Below are 25,806 nucleotides of genomic sequence, written 5' to 3' on the forward strand. Positions count from 1 at the left end.
ACCCAGCCCATATCCCTCCAAACCCTCCCTATTCATATACCCATCCAGATGCCTTTTAAATCTTGCAATTGTACCCAGCCTACACCACTTCCTCTGGCAGCTCATTCCATACACATACCACCCTCTACTACTACATGTGTGGAAAAAGTTGCCCCTTAGGTGTCTCAATCTTTCCCCTCGCCCTAAACCTTATGCCCTCTAGTTCTGGACTCCCTGACCCCAGGGAAAATACTTTGTCTATTTACCCTATCCATGCCTGTCATGATTTTATAAATCGAAGGTCACCCCTCAGCCTCCGCTCCAGCCTGTTCAGCCTCTCCCTATAGCTCAAATCCTCCAACCCTGGCAACATTCTTGTAAATGTTTTCTGAACCCTTTCAAGTTTGACAAGATCTTTGTACAATTCTAAATTCATAACTTTTTTCTTTTGGAAAACGACAGCAAATGAATCATGACGCATTGTCCAATATGATACACTATATAAACATCGGATATCTAGCCTTCTACCAAAGGTCCTCAGCATTTTCCAAACCCATGACCACTTTCACCTAAAAGGATAAGGGCAGTAGTTAATGGGAACACCATCACCTTCAGGTTCCCCTCGGTGCCACACTCCATCCTAACTTGGAAACGTATTGCTGTTTCTTCAGTCACTGGGTCAAAACCTTGGCATTTGCTTCCCAATGGCATTGTGGGTCAATCCATAGCTGGTGGACTGCAACAGCTTTACTTCATTATCTGCTGAAAAAAAGACCTTGGAATGCGGGTTCATAGCTCCTTGAAAGTGGAGTTGCAGGTAGATCGGATGAGTGAAGAGGATGTTTGGTATGCTTTCCTTTATTGGTCAGAGTATTGAGTACAGGAGTTGGGAGGTCATATTGCGGCTGTACAAGACATTGGTTAGGCCACTGTTGGAATATTGTGTGCAATTCTGGTCGCCTTATTGGAAAGATGTTGTCAAACTTGAAAGGGTTCAGAAAATACTTAGAAGGATGTTGCCAGGCTTGGAGTTGAGCTAAAGGGAGAGGCTGAACAGGCTGGGGCTGTTTTCCTTGGAGTGTTGGAGACTGAGGGGTGACCTTATCGAGGTTTACAAAATTTGAGGGGCATGGATAGGATAAATAGACAAAGTCTTTTCCCTGGGGTCGGGGAGTCCAGAACTAGAGGGCATGGGTTTAGGGTGAGGGGGAAGATATAAGCGAGACCTAAGGGGCAACTTTTTCATGCAGAGGATGGTATGTGTATGGAATGAGCTGCCAGAGGAAGTGGTGGAGGCTAGTATGGTTACAATATTTAAAAGACATTTGGATGGGTATATGAATAGGAAGGGTTTGGAGGGGGCTAGGTGCTGGCAGGTGGGACTATATGACTACCCCAAGGGCAACACACCACCAATGATTTATGCATACCAATCTCAAGATGGCGTCTAAGGATTGCTGTCCCACTATTGGAAGGAGGTATCTGTTCATTACTGACGGTGGGAAAATGGGAGAGAGGAAGGAGAGGAGTCAAATAGGCCTAAAGCTTCCTTTTCAGAAGAACCAAAGACCAGTGAGCAAACCTACATCCAGAACCATAAATGTTTGTCTGGCTCCTGATCGGGATCAGTCAATTCCTCAACTCTTTTTTTCCAAAAAGATGTATGTTCTTAATGTAAATGATATTTTCACACTTACATTTCTTTCATTTCAACAGCAAAAAGGAGCCAGTGAGAACGTGCACAATTCAAACTACAAAAGGGAATAAGCAAATCCTGGCTGACAGTGCAGGAATCTCTCAGGATTTGCCACAACTGAACATACCAACTCTTTCAGGTTAGCTCTAGTAACTTTTCTCTTTTATTCTGTAACAGGATTAGGGTGTCACTGGCTAGGCAGCATTTATTACCCATCCCTAATTGCCCAGAGGGCAGTTGAGTCACCCACTTTGCTATGGGTCTGGAGTCACATGTAGGCCAGACCAGGTAAAGATGGCAGACTTGCTTTCCTAAAGGACATGAGTGAACCAGATGTTTTTCCAACAATTGGCAATGGATTTAGAGTAGTCATTACTCCTTAATTCTCTATTTATTGAACGCAAATGCCACCATCTGCCATGGTGGGATTCTAACCCAGGATCTCTGGGATTAAGTCAGTGACAATACCACTGGGCCATTGCATACCACATAAGGGCTGTTGACTCTCTTTTTTTTATTTTCTAGCACCAATTCAAATTGAATTTGATGTAAGGTCAGAAAATAACTTTATTTTGAACCAAAAACTATCTTGAAGTGTGTAAACTTTTTTTTAAAAAAAATCACAACACTAGCTTGTAGTCCAACAAGTTTGTGTGGAGGCGCTCTTTCGAAGGTTTATTCGTCTCCACATAAACCTGTCATAAACCTGATGTTGTGGTTTTGTTTTAAACTTTGTCCACCCCAATCCAACACCAGCTCATCCACATCATGAAGTGTGTAGGCAGATCTCTAACTTGTGCAGAAAGGTCTCCTTAATATGAAGGGAAGGACGATAGCATAAGTGAGGTTAATAGACTGTAAATCCAGAGGCCTGGACTAATGAGGTGGAGACAGGACTTCACATTGCACAATGTACACTAGGAGAGTTTTTTTGTTTTTCCTAATTTATTAATTGGTAAATGTGAAACAAAATGTCAGCCTCATTGACAATCTTGGTTTCACATTACAAGGACCCAGCTAAGTAGTTTAGCACCGAAAATTTTTCCATCTTTAATATAACCTTGGATCCAAAGCGATGCAATTGTCGAGAGGTCGATTCAGAGTTGGTCAGTTTGTATTGAACGACTCGTACAAGAAATACCTCACCAACACCATCTCCAGAGCGTTTGTGTATGGCTAATGTTCACCTTGCCCATGGTGTGCACATCCTAGGAATGCAAGGAGATACATGAAAACTGTTTAAAAATCTTTATATAACATTTTCAGATTTTGCTCAGGATAAAAGATGGTTTAATAATTGGCAACTTGATTGCAATGTTAGAAATTAAACCAATCACTTTTCAAACTCTTGTAATAACGGTCAGGTGGTTTTAACCTGTTTGCCCTATTTGTTTTAAACAGCAAAAATAAACAGGAATTTTTGTTTTTTTTTGTAGAGCAGCAACCAACACTTTCAGTCATTGGATGTGGCACATGTTGTTCAGAAGAACCAATCAAGTGGTTTACAACACACCCCAGTGCAGATCAAAACCAACAAAATCTTCTGACCACAAGTTCTGAAATGCTTGATCCAGTTTCACAAGATGGGTTTGTGTCTCAGTTGCAACTTTTGGGGAGGAGAGTTTCTCAGTGTTACATCTTCATACATTAACTAAGTACTAATGTATTTTCAGCTCTACAGTGGAAAGACCAAGTCAACCAGGTAATCGGAGTTCTGACATTCCAGATGACTGGAAAGGCATGCAAGGTGAGGTTGCATTATGCTGTGAAATACAGCAAATCAATACTGTTGTAACTGGCAACTTCTTCAGTCATAATTAGACAGTATGGAAACAGACCCTTCTGTCCAACTTCTCCGTGCTGACCAGATCAGCTAGGAAGGATTTGAAGAGTTAAAAGCAAAGAGGACACAAGCAGTTTTTTAGCAAATGGAATAAAGGTGAACCCTAAGCTTTCTATAGGTATGTGAGGAATAAAAGGATGACTAGGGTAGGAGTAGGGCCAGTCAAAGACAGAAGTGGGAAGTTGAGTGTGGACCTTGTGGAGATCAGAGGGGTGCTAAACGAACATTTCTCATCAGTTTTCACTCTGGAAAGAGAATATTGTAGAGGAGAAAGATTAGGTACGAGATATTAGACTCCAAAGGATTGAGGTTAGTTACAAACAAATCAATTCTCGGAGTGAAAGTAGACCAGTCCCCTGGGCCTGATGGGATTTATGAGGATTCTCTGGAAGGTTAAGGAGATAGCAGAGCCTTTGGCTTTGATATTTGAGTCATTGTTGTCTATAGGTTTAGTACCAGAGGATTGCAAATGTTGTGCCCTTGTTCAAGAAGGGCAGTAGAGATGACCCAGATAATTACAGACCAGTGAGCCTGACTTCTGTTGTAGGAAAGGTTTTGGAAAGGATTATAAGAAATAAGATTTATCATCTAGCGAGCAACAATTTGATTTCAGATGGTCAACATGTTTTCATCAAAGGCAGGTCATATCTCTCAAACCTCAGTGTTTTGAGGAGGTGACCAAGCATATAAGATGACGGTAGGGCAGTTGGCATGGTATACGTGGACTTCAGTAAAGCCTTTGATACAAGTTCAACATGGTAGGTCGTTGGAGAAAATTCAAAGGCATGGGATTGAAGGTGGTTTAGCAGTTTGGATTAGAAACTGCCTTTCTGAAAGAAGGCAGCGAGTGGTGGCTGATGGAAAATATTCAGCCTGGAGTCCAGTTACTAGTGGTGTGCCACAAGGATCTGTTTTGGGACCACTGCTGTTTGTCATTTTTATAAATGACTTAGGCACAGGTGGATGGATTAGTAAATTTGCAGACGACACAAGTCGGTGGAGAAGTGGACAGTTTGGAAGAGTGTTACAGGTTGCAGGGGGACCTGGATAAACTGCAGAATTGGGCTGAGGGGTGGCAAATGGAGTTCAATGCAGCTAAATGTGAGGTGATGCACTTTGGGAAGAATAACATGAAGGCAAAGTACTGGGTCAATGGAAAGAATCTTGGTAGTATGGATGCGCAGGAGTCCATGTTCACTGATCCCTAAAGGTTGCCACCCAGGTTGATAGTGCTGTTTAGAAGGCATATGGTGTGTTAGGTTTCACTGGTAGAGGGATTGAGTTTGAGCTGCAATATCCTGCTGCAACTATACAAAATACTAGTGCAGCCACAGTTGGAATATTGTGTACAGTTCTGGTCCCCATATTTCTGGAAGGATGTAGAAGCATCGGAAAAAGCGCAGAGGAGATTTACGAGGATGTTGCCTCGTCTTGAGGAAAGGCTGAGACACTTGGGTCTAAGGGGGGAATTTGATAGAGACATATGATCAGAGGATTAGATAGGGTAGACAGTGAAAGCCTTTTTTTTTCCCTAGGATGACGTCCGCTTGTATGAGGGGACATAACTACAAATTGAGGGCTGATAGATTTAAGACCGATGGCAGAGGCAGATTCTTTACTCAGTGGTAAGGGTGTGGAATGTCCTGCCTGCCAATGTAGTTAACTCAGCCACATTAGGGAGATTTAAACAAAACTTGGATAAACACATGGATGATGGGATAGTGTAGTGGAACGAGCTGAGAATAGTTCAGTTTGGTGCAACATTGAGGGCCGGTTCTGTGCTGTATTGTTCTATGTTCTGTGATATCCTAAATTAATCTAGTTCCATTTGCCAGCATTTGGCCCATATCTGTCTAAACCCTTCCTATTCATGTACCCATCCAGATGCCATTTTAAATGTAACTGTACTTACCTCCTCCCCCTCTGGCAGCTCATTCCATACAAGCACTCCCTCTGCAGGAAAAGTTGCCTCTTGGGTCCTTTTATATCTTTCCCATCTTACTTTAAACCTGTGCTCTCTAGCTTTGTAATCCCCTACCCTGGGAAAAAGACCTTTTTTGCTATTCACCCTCACAATGCCCCTAAATTTTATGAACATCTAAAGGGTCAGCTCTCCAACTCCAATGAAAAAAGCCCCAGCCTATTCAGCCTCACCCTATAGCTCAAACCCTCCAAGTTGCATCCTTTTGTAAATTTTTCTGAACCCCTTCAAATTTTTAACATCTATCCTATAGGAGGGAGATTTAAATTTTAAATACAGTATTCCAAAAGTGGTCTCACCAACATCCTCAGCAGTGCAACATGACCTCCCAACCCCATGCATGTGTGCAAATTGTCACTGTCTGCAAGCTATCAACTTGGGTCAAATCCCATTACGAAGTATGAACTCTATAGCACAACATGTTGCTTCTGCCTTTTTAGCTCATTCTGTCAATTCTCACACTTGAAATAAAATCCCATTCCTCTGACTTCAGTAATGACATTTAACTTTCTCAGTATTTATTTTAACTTATTTGCAGCCAATAATATTTAAGATCTGGAACTTATTTTTTCTGGAGTCAAGATATTATGTGGGATGTCTGTAACTTTAAGTCATAGCATGTCCCTTCACTGAATCTACACTGTCTTAGGTTGCTGTACAGGTATCACTTGCATTTTGTTTAGAAAAATTTAACTCCTTGATGTGAAGTTTATGCCTTAGAAGAAAAAGCATGTTTCCATCTATATCAAAAAATACTTTCAAAGTGAATAATCCTAGTTCTTCTAGCCCCTCATAAGCAAAATCCCTAATTTCTACCAAACTGAATTTTTCCTATCATCTTGATGCACTTTAACAAGTGAACCATATTAAGTATCCAAATGTCACCCTAGCATTTAGAAGCCTTCATTCTTGGAATATCTTTAAAATAAATTCAGCTTTTGAATAATAAGTGAATAACTGACCTCCCCTCTGCATTTAATTCCATCCAAATTCAATTCATTGGAAAAACTAAAATTGCTGGAGAAACTAGTTTGGCAGCATCTGCAGAGAGGAAGCAGAGTTAATGTAGAGTCCAGTAATCCACCTCCAAACCAATGTGGCCAAATTGAGTGGGAGGGAAGATCTTTCCCTGTATTTGACTTTACTATTTATTATGCTGAATATTTGCATATCTGACTCATCATGCAAATATCACTAGGTGTAACAGTTTGTAACTGTAACATGCTTTCCCATCTATTCCCCACCACCCACCCACCACCACCACCATCACTGAAATAACTTGAGTGGAAAGTGGGCTTAACTTTCTACATGACTATCATTACAGACTCTGATAATTCCACCACTGCAAATGAAAGCTCGGAGATTCCAACATCAACTATGGATCAAGACAGTTCAATTCTCACATGTCAGGCTCCTCCTTCAAAAGTAAAGCCTGAATCACAATCATCCCAAGCCCTGGATTTAAATGGGCTGATGACTGAGAAGTCACTGGGAAACTGGCCTGAAGTGGATTTGCCAGTAACAACAAACGAACCATGTCCTGAAGAAGTGGCTATGGTGGACTTGATCTTCTTAAGTTTATAACCAATTTAAACCTGGATTATTTTCAAATATCTTGTCTAATAAGTAGGCATTTCTGGTGCAAATATTACTCCATGTTAGGGAGTTATAACCAAGGGTAATTCTGTTTGTGGAACTAGTTACTGTGCCATAGCCCCACACTTTACTTTTGAAGTAGGCACTAGTTAAGTACGTGCAGCAGCTAACCAGTAGACTGTTTTGAATTAAACTGCTATGGCCTTTGGGGGTCATCGATTCAAATGTTTTTGCAGGAACTCTCTCACTATTTGAACTTGGTTATGAAGTAGTTTTTTTTTGAGCAGAAGTAGTTGTTGTCAAACAGTAAATTCAAATGATTAAATGTCCTCTGTTTACACCATTGAGAATTTTGTTGCCACAATTGCTCTGGTTACTACCATAGGTTTGTAAGTGTTTGTGGAAAATGACTTTTTCAATGCAGTGTATCCTGTTTCCAATAACTTGAATACTTGGGGTAAAATGCTCAAAGCTGTAATAGCTTCAGAAATAATGAAGCAGTTGAACTGAGCTTTCAACTTTATTAAATACTGTACAAATTGAACATAAGCCATTTAAAAATAAATCTGCAAGTTTTGTCACTTTCAGACAACTTAGTATTGTACATTTAAGTAAACTTACTGTGATCCTTCAAGGTAAAGGTGCTGAGTCCAGATGTGTTCCTTACAAAGGGTAAAATCAAAAACAGACTCTTGGTTTTTAAAAAAAAATAATTGCCCACTTTTTAAGATCACACCTTGTGAATGATGAGCTTGAAGCAGGTTAGCAAATGAAAATAGCAATTCTCAATTTAGAACCATAATGCACTAGTGTCTTACAACTGTACAGCTGCATGGCCAGAGAACCCTAAGTTGTTTTTGACTCCTGATACTTAAGTGAAAAATACAATGGATACCATTCAACCTGATTTGAAGTTTGATTTGCTTTTTGCAATGTAACTTGGCTAGGAATGAACCATAAGCTCCTCTGCTCATCCTGCATTCTAATAGAGGCTGGACTTAATAGGTTAGGAACATCACTGTCTACATGGATACAACATGACACAACCAACTGCTCTTTAGTTTTGCTAAATGTTTGTGTAACCCCTAAAAACAAGAATTAGAAAGTGCTTTACAAGTTTTGGTCAACTTCAAACTTAAAATTTCACCTGTTTTCCCTTACTAAGTAGGATTCTAGCTGCTTAAACTATCTAATGGTTGCATAACAATCTGCATTTCCTTTTACCTTCGCTAAGGGAAGAAACATCAACTAGAACCTGCTGAGTTTTTCAAAACTTGAGCAGACTTTGAAAGTCTTTATAATTGAAATTCAATAACTAAAGTGAGTCTCCATACAACTGAGTCCTTAACCTTCACTCTTGCCAAACTTGTGACAAGATCTACACAACCTCAGATATTCAAACAGATTCTGGCTTTCACTTCCATTTTCTTGGGTCAAATTTTGATTTTAAAATCCAGACTGAATCTGCTATGGCTTTATTACAAAGTCAAATATCCATACCTTACTGTCACACTGCAATTTTAAAATGAACTCATGCACCATGTAGGAATGAAAACATCTGCTTCAGGTGACTGATCATTGGTTTTATTTATTGACCCTGAACCAAAGATTTTTTTAAGTTTCAAATAGTTGTAATTTCATTTAAATTGCATAAATATTGGCAGATTTATCATGCCTGCACAGGTGTCAGAATAAATTAGCTTCTTTAAAATAATACTTACCTCTGTGGATCACTTACTCAGCACTGGGTGATAAGGCAGCAGGTTTTAAGGTGGCTCTAAGGTGTTCCTAATATATTGTTCCAACTTTGCAAGAAATGCAACTGCTAGATCTCCATAAATGTTTACATAATGTATAAAATTGCTAGATTACATAATGCACTTATTACAGAAAGTACTCCTGTGTATGCCACTTAATCCACTTGGAATCAAACGATTGTCTTTTTATAAAGAATGCTATTGTAAATGAATAAACTCTTAATTCTGAAGAATTCACCAAATGTGAGACTCGCATTGTGTCATCTTCACTACACCGACTCCACCTCCAAGCCGTCTGTAATTCATACTTCCAAAGAGCCTGAGGGAATAAATAAATTCAAAATTAAAAATTTAAATTGAGTACTGCACAAACTAAATAAATAAACCCATTGAAATCTTGTTTTGTCTATTACTTGAAGGAAAATAGTATTGGAGAGGACAAAATCCTTAAATAACTTGCATGAAAAATAGAAATTGGTAATTCATTCTTGTCTGATTAATTCAGTAAGATTTTAAATTTAAACAGTAGTGAGTGCTAGATTTATGCTCAAAGCATTTGAGATTCCGTTGATTCAACAAGATTGAAAGCAGCTAATACATTGCCAAACTACAGATTTGTAGTTATGTTACAAGCTACCTATGGAATGGGAGTGGTAGAGTAAGTATATGGATACTGTATTGTTTTCCCTTTTGCTGTAATTTATTTTCCCATCAGTTACTGAGATGAATCTGAATAATCTAGACACTTTACTTTGCAATGTACTGGTTGCAGTAGTAGAACCACATTCTTAGTCACGGTGATTTTGGTCATCGACAAGTAGCATGTGGCTTGATGTGACTATCATAACCACCATGTACTGTTCAAATTTTTCACTCTACCATAACGTTGAAGGATTTATTTGTGAACAAACCAAGTAAGGCTGACTTATTCACTGTGGCATAGCTGATAGATATGCTGGTGCCTGTAATATGGGATTCTACTGTTGCACAGCATGTACTAAGTAAGTTGTGTGTTTAAACTAAAAATATTTCCCACAGATGAAAAACAAAATCACTTGTAGCTTCGATGGCACTCTTTGTTTTGGCTGAACAGTTTAAGTTAAACCCAAAAGAACTGCAGATGCTGTAAATCAAATGAAAACAAAAGTTGGTGGAAAAGCTCAAAGTCTGGTAGCATCTGTGAAGGGAAGTCAAAGTTAACATTTTGGGACTAGTGACCCTGCCTCAAAGTTTAATTTACAGAAAGCCGAAATTGCAGAATCTAGGTTTGCAACCCAGCACCATACCAAGGAAATTGAATTGTAGGAGGTGCCATATTTCAGACAGCACATCAAGTGGCACAGTGGTAAGCACTACCACCTCAGCGCCAGTGACTCAGGTTCAATTCCCGCCTCAGGTGACTGACTGTGCAAACTCCACACATTCTCCGTGGGTTTCCTCCCACAGTCCAAAAATGTGCAGGTTAGGTGAATTGACCATGCTAAATTGCCTGTAGTGTTAGGGGCAGGGGTAAGCGTTGGGGAATGTGCTTCGGTGGGTCAGTGTGGACGTGTTGGGCCGTAGGCCCTGTTTCCACACTAAGCAATCTAATCTTAAAAAATCCACATTCCTATACGCGTGGGCAAGTGAAAATGCTCGCAAGTGATCTGATATGACCCTTTTTAGCTAATCACTTGGGCCGCTGTGAAATGGAAGAGATGCTGAAGTTAATTCAAGTTTTTGTGCCTTTTGGATCAATCAAGGACCTCTCTCAAATGAAACTGAAGAATGGTGTTGATTCACAGCAAAGGATTTGAGTTACACACTGGCATTGGAGTCTCAACCTATTGCTACTGTATGTCAATGTACTTCATGAAATTAGAATTTCTGGAAAACTTTTGTTTTTAACAATACTCAGTATTTATTGCTGTAACTGAAGCCATTTGTACTGTATATGTAGTTCTGTCTGTTCCATTCTGCAATTGCTGAACTTCACGAGTTACAAAAGCTAATCAAAAGGCTCAATTTTTCATCTTTTGAAAGTCTAACTTGGTTATTTATAGTTATTTATGCTGAATGGAATCAAAAGGAGGATAACATCTAATAAAAGCAAAATACTATAAATGCTGGAAGTCTGAAACAAACACTGAAAATTCTGAAGAATCTCCAGTCTGGCAGCATCTGTGGAAACAGAAAGCATTAATAGTTCAACTCCAGCTTGACAACTCTTCTGTTCTGAAGAAATCAATGGATTTATTCCTCTCTCCACAGATGCTGCCAGACTTGACATTTCTCCAGCATTTTCTATTTTTGTTTGAAATTAAAGCTCCACTTCTCGGGAGTAGTAAGCATTTGGACGTGTTTGTACCTCCAAGTATTTGCATCAGGATCAAATACTTCAACAGTTTTTAAGTAGGTTGTACCATCAAAACCACCAACTGCCATCAAAAGTCCATTTACAACAGCGAGACCAACCTGTGTAGGGTAAGAAAAAAAATCAATTAAACATTTTTAATTACTTGTTAAGAACCAGGGTGTTGACAGTTCATCAATAAATAAATGTTAATACAAGCAACTTGCTCGTAAAATAATGTTAAAGTATCAGATAATGTGACAAAGGAACAGGATTATCTGAGGGGATAATCAGGCACAAGGAATGAAATAACTTTTTTTCCCTTCAAGGTGGTTGATTGGATTCTATGAGGGAAAACAAAAGTTATTTCATTCCTTGTGCCGGATTGTCAGCAGTTAACTGCTAACACTAGATTGTGGGCATCTATCTGCTCAATAAAGGTCACTGTACAGTGAACAAATGAGACTTTGTCTAAATAGATGAGCTTTGATACCCAGACATCAGCAGCAATGCTACACTCGCAATGTCAGAGTTTTCTACAGTGGGAACAGGAGAGCGGGGTATATGTGTGGGAGTTATGCAGGGATTGGGGGGAATTCAGAATATAAACAGCCCTAGTATAAATTTTGTCAAATCATTTGATGCTTCATAGATGTACAAATTGTATTATTCAATGAGGGTACAGTACATTCATGCCCCATTTTCATTTTTATGAGGCTCCACATCACAACCAGCAGAGATGGAACAGTGTACATTTGTCAGCTTGTGTTAGAATGGCACTCAATAAAAGACATTTATTTTCTTCGGAAGATTGAAGACTTCACATTGGTGCCAAGAGGAAATGCCTTTTCAATTTGATGATGTTGTACAGCATCAGAAATGCAAACAATGCTGGCTGCATTGAAAAAGATGAAACACTAGACATCCAGAAGTTACAACAGATTAATTTCTGGAACAGTAAATGAAATTGCACCCGTCACCCATAGTAGCTGATCTGATGGGGTTATACTCTTATCTGCTGTTCATATTTTATTAGATTCCATCCTGTTTGAAACAAAGCTGCAGTTCTGAGATGGCACTTTCATACTAAGAGTCTGTGGTCTGCTAAATACATTTTCAAAAGCATGTACATGCAACACAACTGAGCTCAGTGCACACTTACCCCACTCCGTCTGGAGGTCATAGCAACCACTGGAGACCACTGATTGGTTCGAAGATTGTATCGCTCAGCACTGCTAAGCTCAGTTGTGTCATCACGTCCTCCGACTGCATAGATCACGTCCTGGAATACAGCACAGCCGAGATGCTTTCGCCTTGTCCCCATGGGCGAACAAGGAGACCAGCGATTCTCCTGAGGAATGAAGCGTTCAACTGAAAAGTATAAACATTCCATAAACCCAACAAGTTAAATCTTGCTGCAGTGTTGGAGTAAAACAAGTTATTGGCGTACTGTAATATTGATATATTTTAAATAACATATGCGATACAAAAAAAGTTACTTTCCTGAGAAAGACTGCAGGCTTTTATTTGCAATAACATTTGGTATACCTGTAGAGGTACTCCCAAGTTCATATAATTAAGATAGGAAGGATATCCACCCATTTCAGTTATAGGAACAGGAGGCGGCTAGTCAGACTCTCAAGGCTGCTGTTATTCAATGAGATCATGGATGATCTGTGGCCTAACTCTACGTACCTGCCTTTGAACCATACTCTTGAATGCCTTTGCTTAATAAAAAAATCTCAGATTTAAAATTAACAACTGACCCAGCAACGCCTGCTGTTTGTGAAGCAAGTTCCAAACCTCTGCCACCCTTTGTATACAGTAACATCTTTCCTGAACAGTCTAGCCCTAAATCTCAGACAATGTCCCCGATTTCTAGAAACCCCAACTAATGGGAATCGCATCTTTATTTATTCTGTATTTTCCCTTTTAAATCTTGAAGACCTCAAATCACATCATTCCTTACCTTTCTAAACTGTAGAAAAAAGGCTAATTTGTATAATCGCTCCTCATACTTGAACTTCAGGAATTAAGTTATCATCCATATAAACCTACATTGTTCTTCCTGAAAGGCCATTGTTTCTTCCTAAGTGTGGCACCCAGATCTGTTCTCAGTTTATAAGTGGGTCTAACCAGGACTGTGTATAACTCCTACATCCTTCTACTCCAGTCCTCTTGATATCAAGGCCAGAATTCCATTAGCTTTCTTGACGTTTTCTGCTTGTGACATGTTAAAGATCTGAACTCCCTAAGTCTCTTTGGACATCCACTGTATTTAACTTCGCACCATCTAGAAAGTGCCCTGATCTATCCTTTTTCAGTCCAAACTAGATGATCCCACACTTGTTTACACAGAACTCCATCCACCACAGTTTTGCCCATTCACTTAATGTGTCCATTTCCCTTTGTAACTTTATGCTATCATCTACACTGTCTCTAATACCATCTAACTGTGTCAACAGCAAATTTGGATATATGACTTGCTCTGCCATTTTCCAAGTCATTAATAAATATGATTATTTGAGGCCTTAACAGATCCTTGTGGGGCAGGATTAGTTACATCCTGCTAATTTGAGCACCTAGCCATTATCCCTATTTTCTGTAGCCTGCCATTTAAATCAATTTCCCAGCAATGTCAGTAGCCTGCCCTCAATTCTGTGGGCTCCTGATGTAGTTGAGTCTTTCATGCAGGATTTTATCAAACATCCTCTCGAAACCCATATATAGACAACATCTATTGATTTTCCCCGGTCAACTAGCTTAGTCACCTCTTCCAAAAATGCAATGAGGTTGGTCAGGCATGACCTAATTGCCACAAATCCATGCTGGCTCACTGTGATCAACTTAAAATTTCCAAGGTGTTCAGTTACCCCATTCTTAATTATATAGACTTCAATAATTTTCCCACCACTGATGTTAAGCTAACTGTCCGTAATTCTCTGGTTTTCCATTTCTGTCCTCCTTAAAAATTGGGTGACACATGCAATGTTCCAATCCAGCGGGTTAGCTCCTGTATCTGGGGAACTCTGAAGATTATAGTTAAAACATCTACAATGTGCTCCATTATTCCCCGTTAACACCCTCGGTTGGAAACAGTGCCGTGCCGGGAATCTGTCATGCTTTAAAATTCCATTAATTTCCTCACTGCTGATGTTTTACTAATGTTAATTTTATTCAGTCTCTTTTCTTGTCAATTTGCTGTATTCTATCATTCAAAATGTCTATAATCACAGATAACCACTTTGACATCTTCTATGAAAGGATAAGGTAAGCGTGAGATTAGAGAGCTGGCACAGTAGGATGTTGTGGTTCTGTTCGCCGAGCTGGGAATTTGTGTTGCAAACGTTTCTTCCCCTGTCTAGGTGACATCCTCAGTACTTGGGAGCCTCCTGTGAAGCGCTTCTGTGATGTTCTTCTCCCAGACTTTGGGCACAGTAGGATGCTAGTTAAGGAGTCAGGTGTGTAATGGAGTGTGTAGGATAGGTCACGGTGGGTGCAAGCAATCGGGCTTGGCAAAGTGTGTGGCGTTTGGCAGGGAGTTCAATCTAAAGGGGGGGCTGTTACCTCCCAGAGGGTTTTGCAGTTCCTGAGGGTGTAAGACATTTGCGGTTCAGTTGGAGGTGTGAGGGGTAGTTGAAGGTCAGTTGAATAGTTTCTCTGGAGTTAGGTTAGGTATTAGGTAGTCTAAATTTTGCCCAAGTTACTACCTACTTATCTGAGCAGAACCCTCAGAATTGTGATTTAAATGAATACTTTGGAGATTTCCAGGCACAGTGGAATAGCTTTGCACAATCTTCAATTTCCCAGGCCATTCCTTTGGAGTCTGCTAAGATGGGGATTCTGTCGAGTTCCTATACACAACACCTATCTACGCTTCAGAAATGATTATCTGGTCATCAGAAATTTCTCCAAGTTGTATTGCTACAATTTAGCTCGAAGCAATACTCCACATTTACATTTTTCATGCTGCTCGCACATTTATGTTCTACTTTTATTGCATCTGCTGTTTTGAGCATACATCTAAGATCTCATGGCAGTATGTGAAGAGTAAAGTAGGTTGCCAGATGTCCTGACTAACATTTATCCTTGGCCCATGACCACAACAACAGTCCACTTAGTCATTCGTCTCATCGCTGTTTCTTCTGTGTAAACTGCCAACACATTTCTTTGTTTCACAGCAGATACCACACTTTAAATAAATTCACTAGCTGTACACACTTCAGGATTCCAGAGATTATAAAAGGCACTACACAAAACGTGAAGGTCCATCTTTCTTGGCAGAAAATAAATTCTTAGTTTGCTTCTTTCCAGACTGAAAGATCCAAGTTTCTAATATTGTAACTACAACTCCATTCTCCATGGGATCACTCTCTGAACTGATTCCAGTGCTCAGGCGGTCCCAAGTATCTTGTTGAACTCACTAGAGGACACAGTGTTCAGAAAAGCATAAAACTGAGTTTCTCTGGACAACTTCTGACTCGCAAAATGTATTCTTTTGGTTACAAGTTCATTGTTGTTGCTATGTGCAATACATTGCATCGGTCTATATTCAATTCTGTTTAGCATTTTCCTACCTATGGTCAAATATCATTCAAATCATCTGACCTCCCTCTCAGCTGCTTGCTCAGAAATTAAGTGACCCTCCTAGTTTGGTATTACGCCCATATATCACCAGACATTTTTAGTTATGAGGTAAGCCTAGACATACCAGCCCTGATTCCTGACAACTCTACTCCATTTGGAGCAACTCCCTACAATTTTACTTCCTTCAGTCCATTTCTAAGCCCAAATCCAAATATTGCTGACATCAAACGGCGGCCTTCAATGCATTGCTTTGTTGGATGTTTTTTGGAAGTCTAGTTGCACTATAATCATAACGCTTTTCACAATGCACAAGTGCATTAACATTAAATTATTAAACCAGGTGATAGAAAGATAATGTTTTTGAAAAGATCACAAAGTAAAATTAGTTTGTTCTTCAGCCTCAAAACACTACAGCTACAGACCATGTTATATTGCATAAATAGTGAACTGGGGAGAAACATGGTCAGTTTTTTTGAAGTGTTAGTTTTAACTTAACATTAGATCAAAATAAAATGATAATTCCTGAGAGGCACCAGTATTCCAAACTAGCCTAATCTCCCCAACTATGAGAAGGATCCAGAGAACAAATTTGAATAGTTTGTACATAGTTATCGATGGATCTCAAACCCAGACACAAAACCAATATGAAATTATGTTAAAAAATTACTACTAAATTACTAATCTCATTTCAGGACGGATGTTGTGGAGAAAGTGAAAGACACAACTACAGTAGCGCTTCAACATACGAACGACCCCGTTCACGTACAAATCGGTTTACGAACAGGATTGTACGTAAAATTTTGCTTCAATGTACGTACGAAATTCAAAGTACGAACAAAGGTACGAACGCAAAAAACCTGTGTGCAACCACATGGTTTCATTGTTCTGCTTTGCTACGCACTTATTGAACGCAACAGCTCTCAGGCCCCGTGTGATCTCATTCAGTTCGTCTTCGGCGCGTGCGCTGTGAACAGCCATCCAAGCATTCTTATGGTATCCGAACAATGGGAAAAATTGATTCATTTTGTGAACTTTTCTGTTCATGAACCGGGTCCCGGAACGGATCAAGTTCGTAAGTCGAGGCGCTACTGTGGTTAAGTTTTAAGGTTACAGAGAATTGGGATGGTAGACAGAAGATTTAAACTCCATCTGACGATTCTTTTTAAAAGAAGAACACATTTTAAAGGACTAGCATCACCACCTCTAATGTTGATGAGGGAAAGATGAAAAGGTAAGATCAGTCTGTAGTAGATCTATTGTTGTGACTAATCTCAATTATTTTGTTTTGACATACATTACCTGTATTCAATGGAGATGTTCCATCTGAGCCCCCAATAGCATAGAGATGTCCACCAAGGACTGCCACAGCCACCCCAAGGCGCCGAGTGCTCATTGGGGCTACTCTCATCCATTTATTTTCCTTAGGATCAAACCTGGCAAAATAATAAATGGGCTACAAATTTGTATCTCTCTAATCCTATGAACGTATTGTTTAAATCAACCCTTTAAGCAGGCAGTGTCACAATAAATGCTGTATGTATATAATAGTCACGTAGAATTCAACTGAGACGCTTCTTTTGGGAAAATGGCATGAGTTGACCTATTCATCGGCAGCGGTTTTGATGGGTTGGCACTTGGACTGAATTTGGTCCCAAAGGGAAATCCAAAAAAAAAGATTGTGACAATCAAAATAAAGTAAAAAAAAATCAAAAGAATTAATGTCAAAAATGTATTCATTTTCCAATATTACAAGGTGCATACGTTTACAAAGAAACAAAATCATTAACATCTCCAAAACTGTACTTTAGTTCTGAAACTGTTGAGTTTTGATCCCTACAAAACCAGAATCAATTTTTATATCAATAATGTTGTTTTCAGGCCAAAAATAAAATAGTGTAGTTGACTTCTACACATGTATTTTCAGTAACTTATTGCCCTCTCCTTACATGCATGTTTTGCCAATGATTTGCTTTCCTCACCACAAGAGAGGATATCTGAAGTTGCTAATGGATTTCTGGTCACTGTCAAAGTGTTTAACTTTTACATATCAATCTGAACAGCAAGTACAACGTGATTCCCCTAGTGTCAGTCATGTCCAATCTGGTTCTCACTCAGCAGTCACACACAATAATGCAGTACGGGTCACTGGGTAGTGAATGATCGGGAGTAGACTCCAGATTTCCTTTTCTTAGCTTCCAGCTCTAGTTAACAATAATGTCCTAGTCTGAGCAAACCGAACCAAATATAGACCAATTCTTGAACTTGTTAATATAGTTATTGATAAGCCAGAGGAACTCTCAGCACTTATTTACCGCAATTAAAATATGGGATTTTATTAAAATATCAGGAGGGGTCTTGACGAGGTAAATGCAGAAAGGATGCTTTCTCTCATTGCAGAATCTTGAACTGGGGCCACAGTTTAAAAATAAAGGGCCTCCTATTTAAGACAAAGATAGGAATTCCTTCCTTCAGAAAATTATTAATGTTTACAATTCTCTTCTATGGAGAATAGTGAAGGTTTGTCCTTCATTAAAATACTGGCCAAATTGGAAAGATTTTTGTTTGTCAAGGGTTAGCAAGGATAGTCAGCAAAGTGAAGTTGAAGCCACAATGAGATCAGCCATGATCTTACGGAATGACAAAGCAGGCTTAAGGCACCAAATGTCCAATTCCTGATCCCAATTCTTTTTGATCTTTCATTCTTAGTCATGTTCAATTGGTTTAAACACCACAGCTGTCAGTTCATCCTGCAAAGTTTGCTTGCTTACTGCCCAAGTACTTGGATGTGCAGATGAACAAAATCCTCTTTGGAAGCTCCGAAATGTGTAAGGGATACTCTTGGAAATTAATAAGGTAAAACCAATGATTGTCCAGCTAGGATCACTGAACTTCAGAATACTCTGGAGTTTAGTGTGATGAAAATAGCATATATCAAAATGCCTACCTCTCCAAATCCGATCAATTAAACAGTTTCTTTTTCGGTGCAATTGTAGCTTGGATTACAAACATGCCACAAATATTTTCATTCATTCACTCTCAGAATTTGGGCATCACTGGTAAGACCAGCCATTTAATGCCCTTCCCTAACTGCCTCAAACAGTGATGGTGTTGAACGGCAGCAATCTATTTGGTGAAGGCGCACCCTTGTTGCTGTTAGGCACCAAGTCAGCACGATATGTGGCTTGGAGGGGAACTTGTTTAAGTAGTGGGGTTCCCATGTTGCCTTTGCCTTTCGAGGTGGTACAAGTTGACTCTGCCCAAATTGTTACTATATCACTTTGCACTCAGAATAACCGAAAAAATTAAACTTACCTTCTCTTTCCCATCCTATAACCTTTAGGCAATTTACATTCATGTCAAATTACTAATTAAAGGTCACATTTCAACCCTTACAAGCTCAACTCATGTACCAGGAAACTATAGGGTGAGCAGCACATCACAACATCAAACATACTGCCAGAAAATACATGGGCAGAATTAACCTATTCAGACCATCAAGGTGGCTCAACCATTTGATTTTGGTTGATACGTTTCTCAACTTCATTCTCCTGCCTTCTCTCCCATAACCCTCGATTTTCTGACTCATCAAGGACCTCTCTCTGTTTTAAATACATTTAATGACTTGGTCTCTGCAGCAATGAAATTAGATTTCCTACAGTATGGAATCAGGCCCTTCGGCCCAACAAGTCCACACCGACCCTCTGAAGAGTAACCCACCCAGACCCATTCCACTACCCTATATTTACCCCTGACTGATGTACCCAACACTATGGGCAACTTAGCATGGCCAGTTCACCTAACCTGCACATCTTTAGATTGTGGGAGGAAACCGGAGCACCCAGAGAAAACCCACACAGACACAGGGAGAATGTGCAAACTCTACTTAGACAGTCACCCGAGGTGGGAATCGAACTTGGGTCCCTGGCACTGTAAGGAGGCAGTGCTAACCACTGATTCACCTCGGATTCACCACTCTCTGGCTGAAGAAATTTTTCCTCATCTCAATAAGCCGCAAGTTTCTTGATAGCACCATAACCTATTAAACGGAGGCTCCATCATTTGGAGCTGCAGAGTTTCAGCAACCTCTTCAATCAATCGTGATCGATACCAAACCACGAATATTTGAGATGATCCAGTCTTCAGGCAGCACCTGTCTTACCAAGACAGTGTTCATTGATTATTTCAGCATGTTAAAAGGATGTGTGCAGGACAGCTTGAAGTATCAACTAAATCTGATATGTGCACGCTGTAAATCAGACCTGCTCTCAACAATTCTGTAAGATATAGAAGTTTTAGTTGACACAGCTGCCCATCTGTCACTCTCCTCGCAGAAGCCAAAGCTCTGACTTTAACCAAAGCTCTGACTTTAACCATCGCCAGCTTTTCCCTTTATATTGTGCATGAAACTCAGGAAACTCTTCTATTGCGTGGTTAGAACAGCTAAATGAGGAAAGAGAACTGAATAGACAGAGGGTTGCTCTGTCTCAAATGTAAGCAAACAACTCATCTCCGTCAGTGACTAAGACATCCTTCAGGACTTACCGTTCCACGATATTAAGGCAGGACACTCCATCCTGACCTCCAACGGCATACAGGTACCCTCCAAGTACAGCTACCCCTACACTTGTTCTGCATGTGCTGGTCGGAGCTACATCACTGCTCCACTGGTTTGTCTTTGGGTCATACCTTAGCAATAGAAGAGAAATAATTGAGGAATTAAAACGCAGGGGATACGCAAGCAAACTGAAAGTTCTAACACTTGTCATTGTTCAGAATGTATATGTAACTATTACCAGGACACCTTTTCTTCATGTTCTGCCTTAGACTGTTATCAGGGAGACTGACAGAGTTAGTCCTGAAGGAATGGAGCTACGGTAGGGAACAAAGTCAGTGGCTTTGGCCTTCCCAATATTTAGAATGGGAAACTGTTGATTATCCAGTACTGCCTGTCAGACAAACATGACTGAAATTCAGAGTCAGAGATGTCAAGGTTAAAGTTGCATTTTGTCAGTGCACGTACAATCTTCACTTCACAATGGACAAAAAAAAGTCAGCAAAAAACAAAAAGGGGGAACTAGAAAAGAATTGGCAAAACATAAAACCAAAATATTGTTCCGTTTCTTTTCTCAGTTGACATTGCCTTGACAAGAAAAATCTTCAAGTATCTAATCAAAACAATCCAAGGGACTAAACAATTACTTTAGAATTGCTCAAGCTATGGATGACAAGAATACATGTGTTAGGGCTGAAATTTAACAGCAACTGCATTACAGAACTGTCCACTCTCTCAGAATCATTAGCATTTCAGCAACTGTTGCAGTTCTTGTTAATAACTGAATGTTGGAGGCATCTTATGAACAAATTGCTCAACTTTCAAAATTTACCATCCCAGCTATCAAATCAAGATTGTCTCCCGAACAGAAACACTGGAGGAAGAATAGCCGCTGTGAAGGATCTGCTGTTCATGGGGACAAATTCAATACATAAACAAGATTTGCTAGTTAATACTTTTTCTCCAAATGTTTTGAGTCATTAGATTTTATTTCCTGATTACACAAGTAAATGCTCACACACAAACAGATTTATGTAACGATTATTTAAAGCAGAAGTCCAGAGGCTGACAAATCTTAGGAGAGATACCACAAAGTGAATTAAAAGGAAGTCACGGGACATGTTTCCCAACTTAAGGAAGTGTGAAAACATTAAGTACACTTATTACCGGTCAGAAAGCATTACTCCTGCAGTAAATTCACAGAAGCACACCAATCTGGGACCAGCTGTTGTTGTTACACATTTTCAAAAACAAAGTGTTATCTGCCCTGGAGGTTCAACGTGGCTAAATGGAAATTAGCCCTTTGGATTAGTTAGGGAGGCAATCCAGAGTGACCCAAGTACACAGTAATAATGAGTTGGTAGTACTTTCTCAGAACATATTCTTTGAAACATTTTAAAATCAAGTTTCCTTTCTATAAAGATGCATTGGAAACTAAAGCTGACATTGAACTACAGTTCTCTGCTTCTCGAATGACAAATTAAGTCAGTCAGTCAAAACGGGTGACAGCTTAAACAAACAGCCGAAAAGTTGTACATTGCCTACTACATATTTCAAGCAGACAACCAATCTGTCAACTGAATCCCAGCACAAGTTACTATTCCCTCAAACCTTTGTTGACACTATTTAGTAAACTGTAGAAAATAGGTGAAATATCAGTCCAAATGACGTACTGTCCTTTATCAAATTCAAAGCTGGTTGGATGAAACCAGATGTTAAGACATGGCAACACTGTTTTACTCAACACCAGCAGTTCATGAGCATTTAACTGCACAGTTTGTACCATTTCAAATGAGCTTTCATTCTGCAGATAACAGCAACTAAATCAATATCTCTATTATTGTCCAAACAACTAGATGAAGGGTACTCAAAAAAAAAGCAAACATTGAGTCACATATTACTTTTGTTCAGAATGTCCTCTCCAAAGAGGAGTCATACAGACTCAATATGAACTGTTTCTCTCTCCACAGATGCTACCAGACCTGCTGAGTTTCTCCAGCACTGTCTGCTTAGATTATAGCTGACAGGTTATGCTGGAATCAATCTTTATTCATTGCAATCTTAAATATTATAAGATTGTTTAACCTGACCACACCACAGTCTCTCTTCACGTGAGCTGAAATGTAATCCCAGTTAACGTCCATCATCTGCAATCAATTAACACGCGATTGACAACTGGCATTTAATGCAAGACAACTTCTGGTCTGCTTCAGCATGTGGTGTTTACACCATTACTGCAGCTATTGCAAAGCCAACCTTTTTACGAGATGCCCTTTGAAGTAATAGAAACTTAGGAACAGAAGTAGAGCATTGTCTCTCAAGCTTCTTCCAGTAATCAATTCTATCGTTGGCTATTTCACCAGTCAGTCATACTCCACAGGGAATGGAAAGCATTCTCAGTTCTGCTTTTCTCAAAGCAGGAGGTGGGTACCAATTAGCATGACTTGAGCACCTTAAAATTTAAATAAACTGCTCTCAAATTCCAATGAACTGTAAATGCACCTCAGTTTTAAACATATATTGTCTTGTACCTTTTGGCTCAGATGCTGGTGCACAACCAAATACAACTCCAGTTTAGTAGTATTTGAAAGATTGGAATTCCTTCTGACACAAGATCAGGTTCAGAAATCAATGTTATGGTGAAAAAATTAATGACTATTTTAAACACTAAACAACACCTGCTAGCTACTCAAATTTCCTCACTATTTTGGGTTGGCAATGTTCCAGCTTTTGGCTTGAAGATTTAAGTTCCCACTCTCATTTCTCCCAAAATGTTTAACTGGAACATACTTCAGGAGGGTTTACTTAATACCTGTTAATACAATGTTAAACCAGTAAGTTTCATTATTGAGCTTAGACAGTAATCTGTAGGGTACTTAGCCCAACTCTGGAGTATGGATCAGAGTTACTGATCAGAAAAAGGAACCCTAGCTGATACTTCCTCCACCACGCCCATGCTATAGTGCCCAACTGATATCCCTACTCTCGCCAGACTGAAATCAACTTACATCGGAATTTTAATCCACACAGCTCAGTCCCAACGAGGCCATACTGCAACTGCTTCATTATTGTAACTCAAGAAACAAGGAACAGACTTTTGTTTCTTCAATAAATAGATTATTTAGCAGAACATTCAAAGTTACCTTTCAACGCTGTTTAAGTAGGAAGATCCATCGTGACCTCCAACAGCATACAAAAGGTCATCCAGAACGGCAACACCAACACCACACCTTCGTTTAGACATTGACGCCATCATCCGCCATTCATGCGCCTGAGGGTCATAGCGTTCGACACTAGAGATTGCATCACCACTGCACCAACCACCAACTGAAAACAAAAAGGCAAAACAAAAAAAGTTAACAAATGCACATTTTAAAACTTCAATATTCAACATGGTCACATCATGGCCTTATCCTTTCCCTTGTCACTATCTATACAAACAATGCAGCTGTTTCTATTGCAGGTAACCTGGGGGGTGATATAAAATAGATCCATATCATTACACAGAAAATAGAAGCAGGATGCCATTCAGCCCTTCCAGGCTTTTCCATCAACTATGTTAGCTCTGCAGTTTTATTCAGCTCAATAAAAGGATTAAAGTTTTATTAGCCATAAATTGACTAGATATTGATACATCAGTACAGGAAACTATTGCGCTCAAACGAACAACTTACAGGAAGTGATTTTGGTACCATTTCCTATTGACTCCACTGTTAACTGTAGTGCAGATACATTTATATGCATGATGACAACACAGCTACTGAACTACAACATACAAAAGTGTCATGAGAATCTGAAATCCGGATAAGATTCACAGAAAGAATTGATAATAACAGCCTGAATTTTCCGTTTGACACTAACAAGACTAGTCGTTAAATGTTATTTCTGCTTAAGAATGACAGTAGCTTCTGTTAATCCCATATAGGTATGAAGTGCAGCAATCCAAGAAGTTGCTGACAGTGATTCCCTGATTTTTCAGAGATACAATCAGAATGCAATCAGTGATTTGACATGAATTTCAACTCCTGTACGATTCTTGCCAGACACTACAATCTGTAAGTTCCCCTCAGAGAAACTCACCATCCTGACTCGGAAATATATTCCTCATTGCAACGGGGTCAAAATCCTGAAATTCCCTCCCAAAGAGCACTATGGGTCTACCGAAAGCACATGGCTGGTCGCCACCATCTTCTCAAGGGCAACTACCCATGTCCCACAAGTGAATTAAAAAAAGCTAAACTGGTCGAGTAAGGTATAACTGAGCTTCTAACAGTGTACCAAATCATAATTACTATTAGGCAACTGCCCTTGTTCTGAAAATCTAGTTTTAGATCACTACCTCGAATGCAAGTAACCTATAAACATAGAACCTATGATATTTCCCATAATCATGTCACAATCTTTATTTTGATTATTTACTGAGAGAAAAAAAATAATGAATGGTAATCAGTACTTTTTATTTTCTGATTTGCTGCTTGTGGCAATTCTTCCATCAGATTAGTTGCTCAAGCAGCTTGATGATCTCATCTCCTCAGTACTGGATGGTGACTGATGCTAGAGGTTAGTAATTCATTGTGGGCAGCTATGAAACAAGCAGGGAGCATCGCTCTTTTGACTACAAAACCATGTCATTAAGTCTTTAAGAACAAGTTAGGCATTTTGAATAAATCACTGTTCTCCCTTACCAGCAAAAAGCACTTCACCACATCGGATGGGCTTGCGAGGTCGTGTCCGGGGGCCCTGCATTAGAGGTCTCTCCTGTGGCAGGAGGAGATAATTTTTTGCCTCGTCCAAGAGATCTCTGAGAAATGAGAAAAATAAAAGTCACCACTGAAAACAATGAATGAAAATTGTTCATTAAGAATTGGAGTGAAGACAGAAAAAAAAATGTGCCACACCCTTTAGTCTTCCCAGTGTCTGTGCGCACCGGTTTCCTCCCACAGTCCAAAGATGTGCAGGTTAGGTGAATTAGCCATGCTAAATTGCTTGTAGTGTTCAGGGATGTGGAAGTTAGGAGCATTAGTCAGGGGTAAATATAGGATAATAGGGTCGGAGAATGGGCCTGGGTAGGTTACTCTTCAGAGGGTCGGTGTGGACCTATTGTCCCCACACTGTAGGGATTCTATGATCTATGAAACAAAAACTATTACTTCAAATGGATCATCTATCTTAGAAAGAGAAATGCTGAAAAGAGATGGGTAAGACTTGGCAGAATTTGTTTGCATTTTGTACCACAACCTGCAAATTTCATCCATGTCAAACATAACTTGACTTTTATCACCACTCCTTCATGGTCACTGGGTCAAAATCCTCGAAATCCCTTTCTAACAGCACTGTGTGTGTCCATATATTCCAAGGATTGCAGTGGTTCAAGAAAGCAAATTGCTACCATCTCCTGAAAGACAATTAGAGGCAAAGCCTACATGCAATGAACTAATAAAAAGTTTAAACATTTAGATCCTCTGGAGTACAATCCAACATTC

The 25,806-nt window shown here is 39.6% G+C and overlaps 1 protein-coding gene across 3 annotated transcripts in view; it reads right to left on the reverse strand.

Annotated features, from left to right (window-relative positions):
* Nucleotides 1-2,659: 2,659 nt before the first annotated feature.
* The window catches only part of LOC132825899 (kelch-like protein 20), a 46,688-nt gene continuing 23,541 nt past the window's right edge, over nt 2,660-25,806 (reverse strand). The window contains exons 5-12 of one of the 3 annotated variants that reach the window (XM_060841517.1): nt 25,009-25,124; nt 23,467-23,650; nt 20,314-20,457; nt 17,071-17,204; nt 12,347-12,555; nt 11,200-11,306; nt 9,107-9,171; nt 2,660-2,883 (exon numbers count right to left, since the gene is read on the reverse strand). In XM_060841517.1, coding sequence (XP_060697500.1) covers nt 2,882-2,883; nt 9,107-9,171; nt 11,200-11,306; nt 12,347-12,555; nt 17,071-17,204; nt 20,314-20,457; nt 23,467-23,650; nt 25,009-25,124 — 961 coding nt within the window. In that variant the 3' untranslated portion in view covers nt 2,660-2,881. Of the gene's footprint in view, nt 2,884-7,596; nt 9,172-11,199; nt 11,307-12,346; nt 12,556-17,070; nt 17,205-20,313; nt 20,458-23,466; nt 23,651-25,008; nt 25,125-25,806 lie in introns of those variants that run through there. The other 2 variants (XM_060841515.1, XM_060841516.1) reach the window with 2 other exon arrangements.

This window comes from Hemiscyllium ocellatum, chromosome 21 (genome assembly GCF_020745735.1).
Source record: "Hemiscyllium ocellatum isolate sHemOce1 chromosome 21, sHemOce1.pat.X.cur, whole genome shotgun sequence".
NCBI lineage: Eukaryota > Metazoa > Chordata > Chondrichthyes > Orectolobiformes > Hemiscylliidae > Hemiscyllium > Hemiscyllium ocellatum.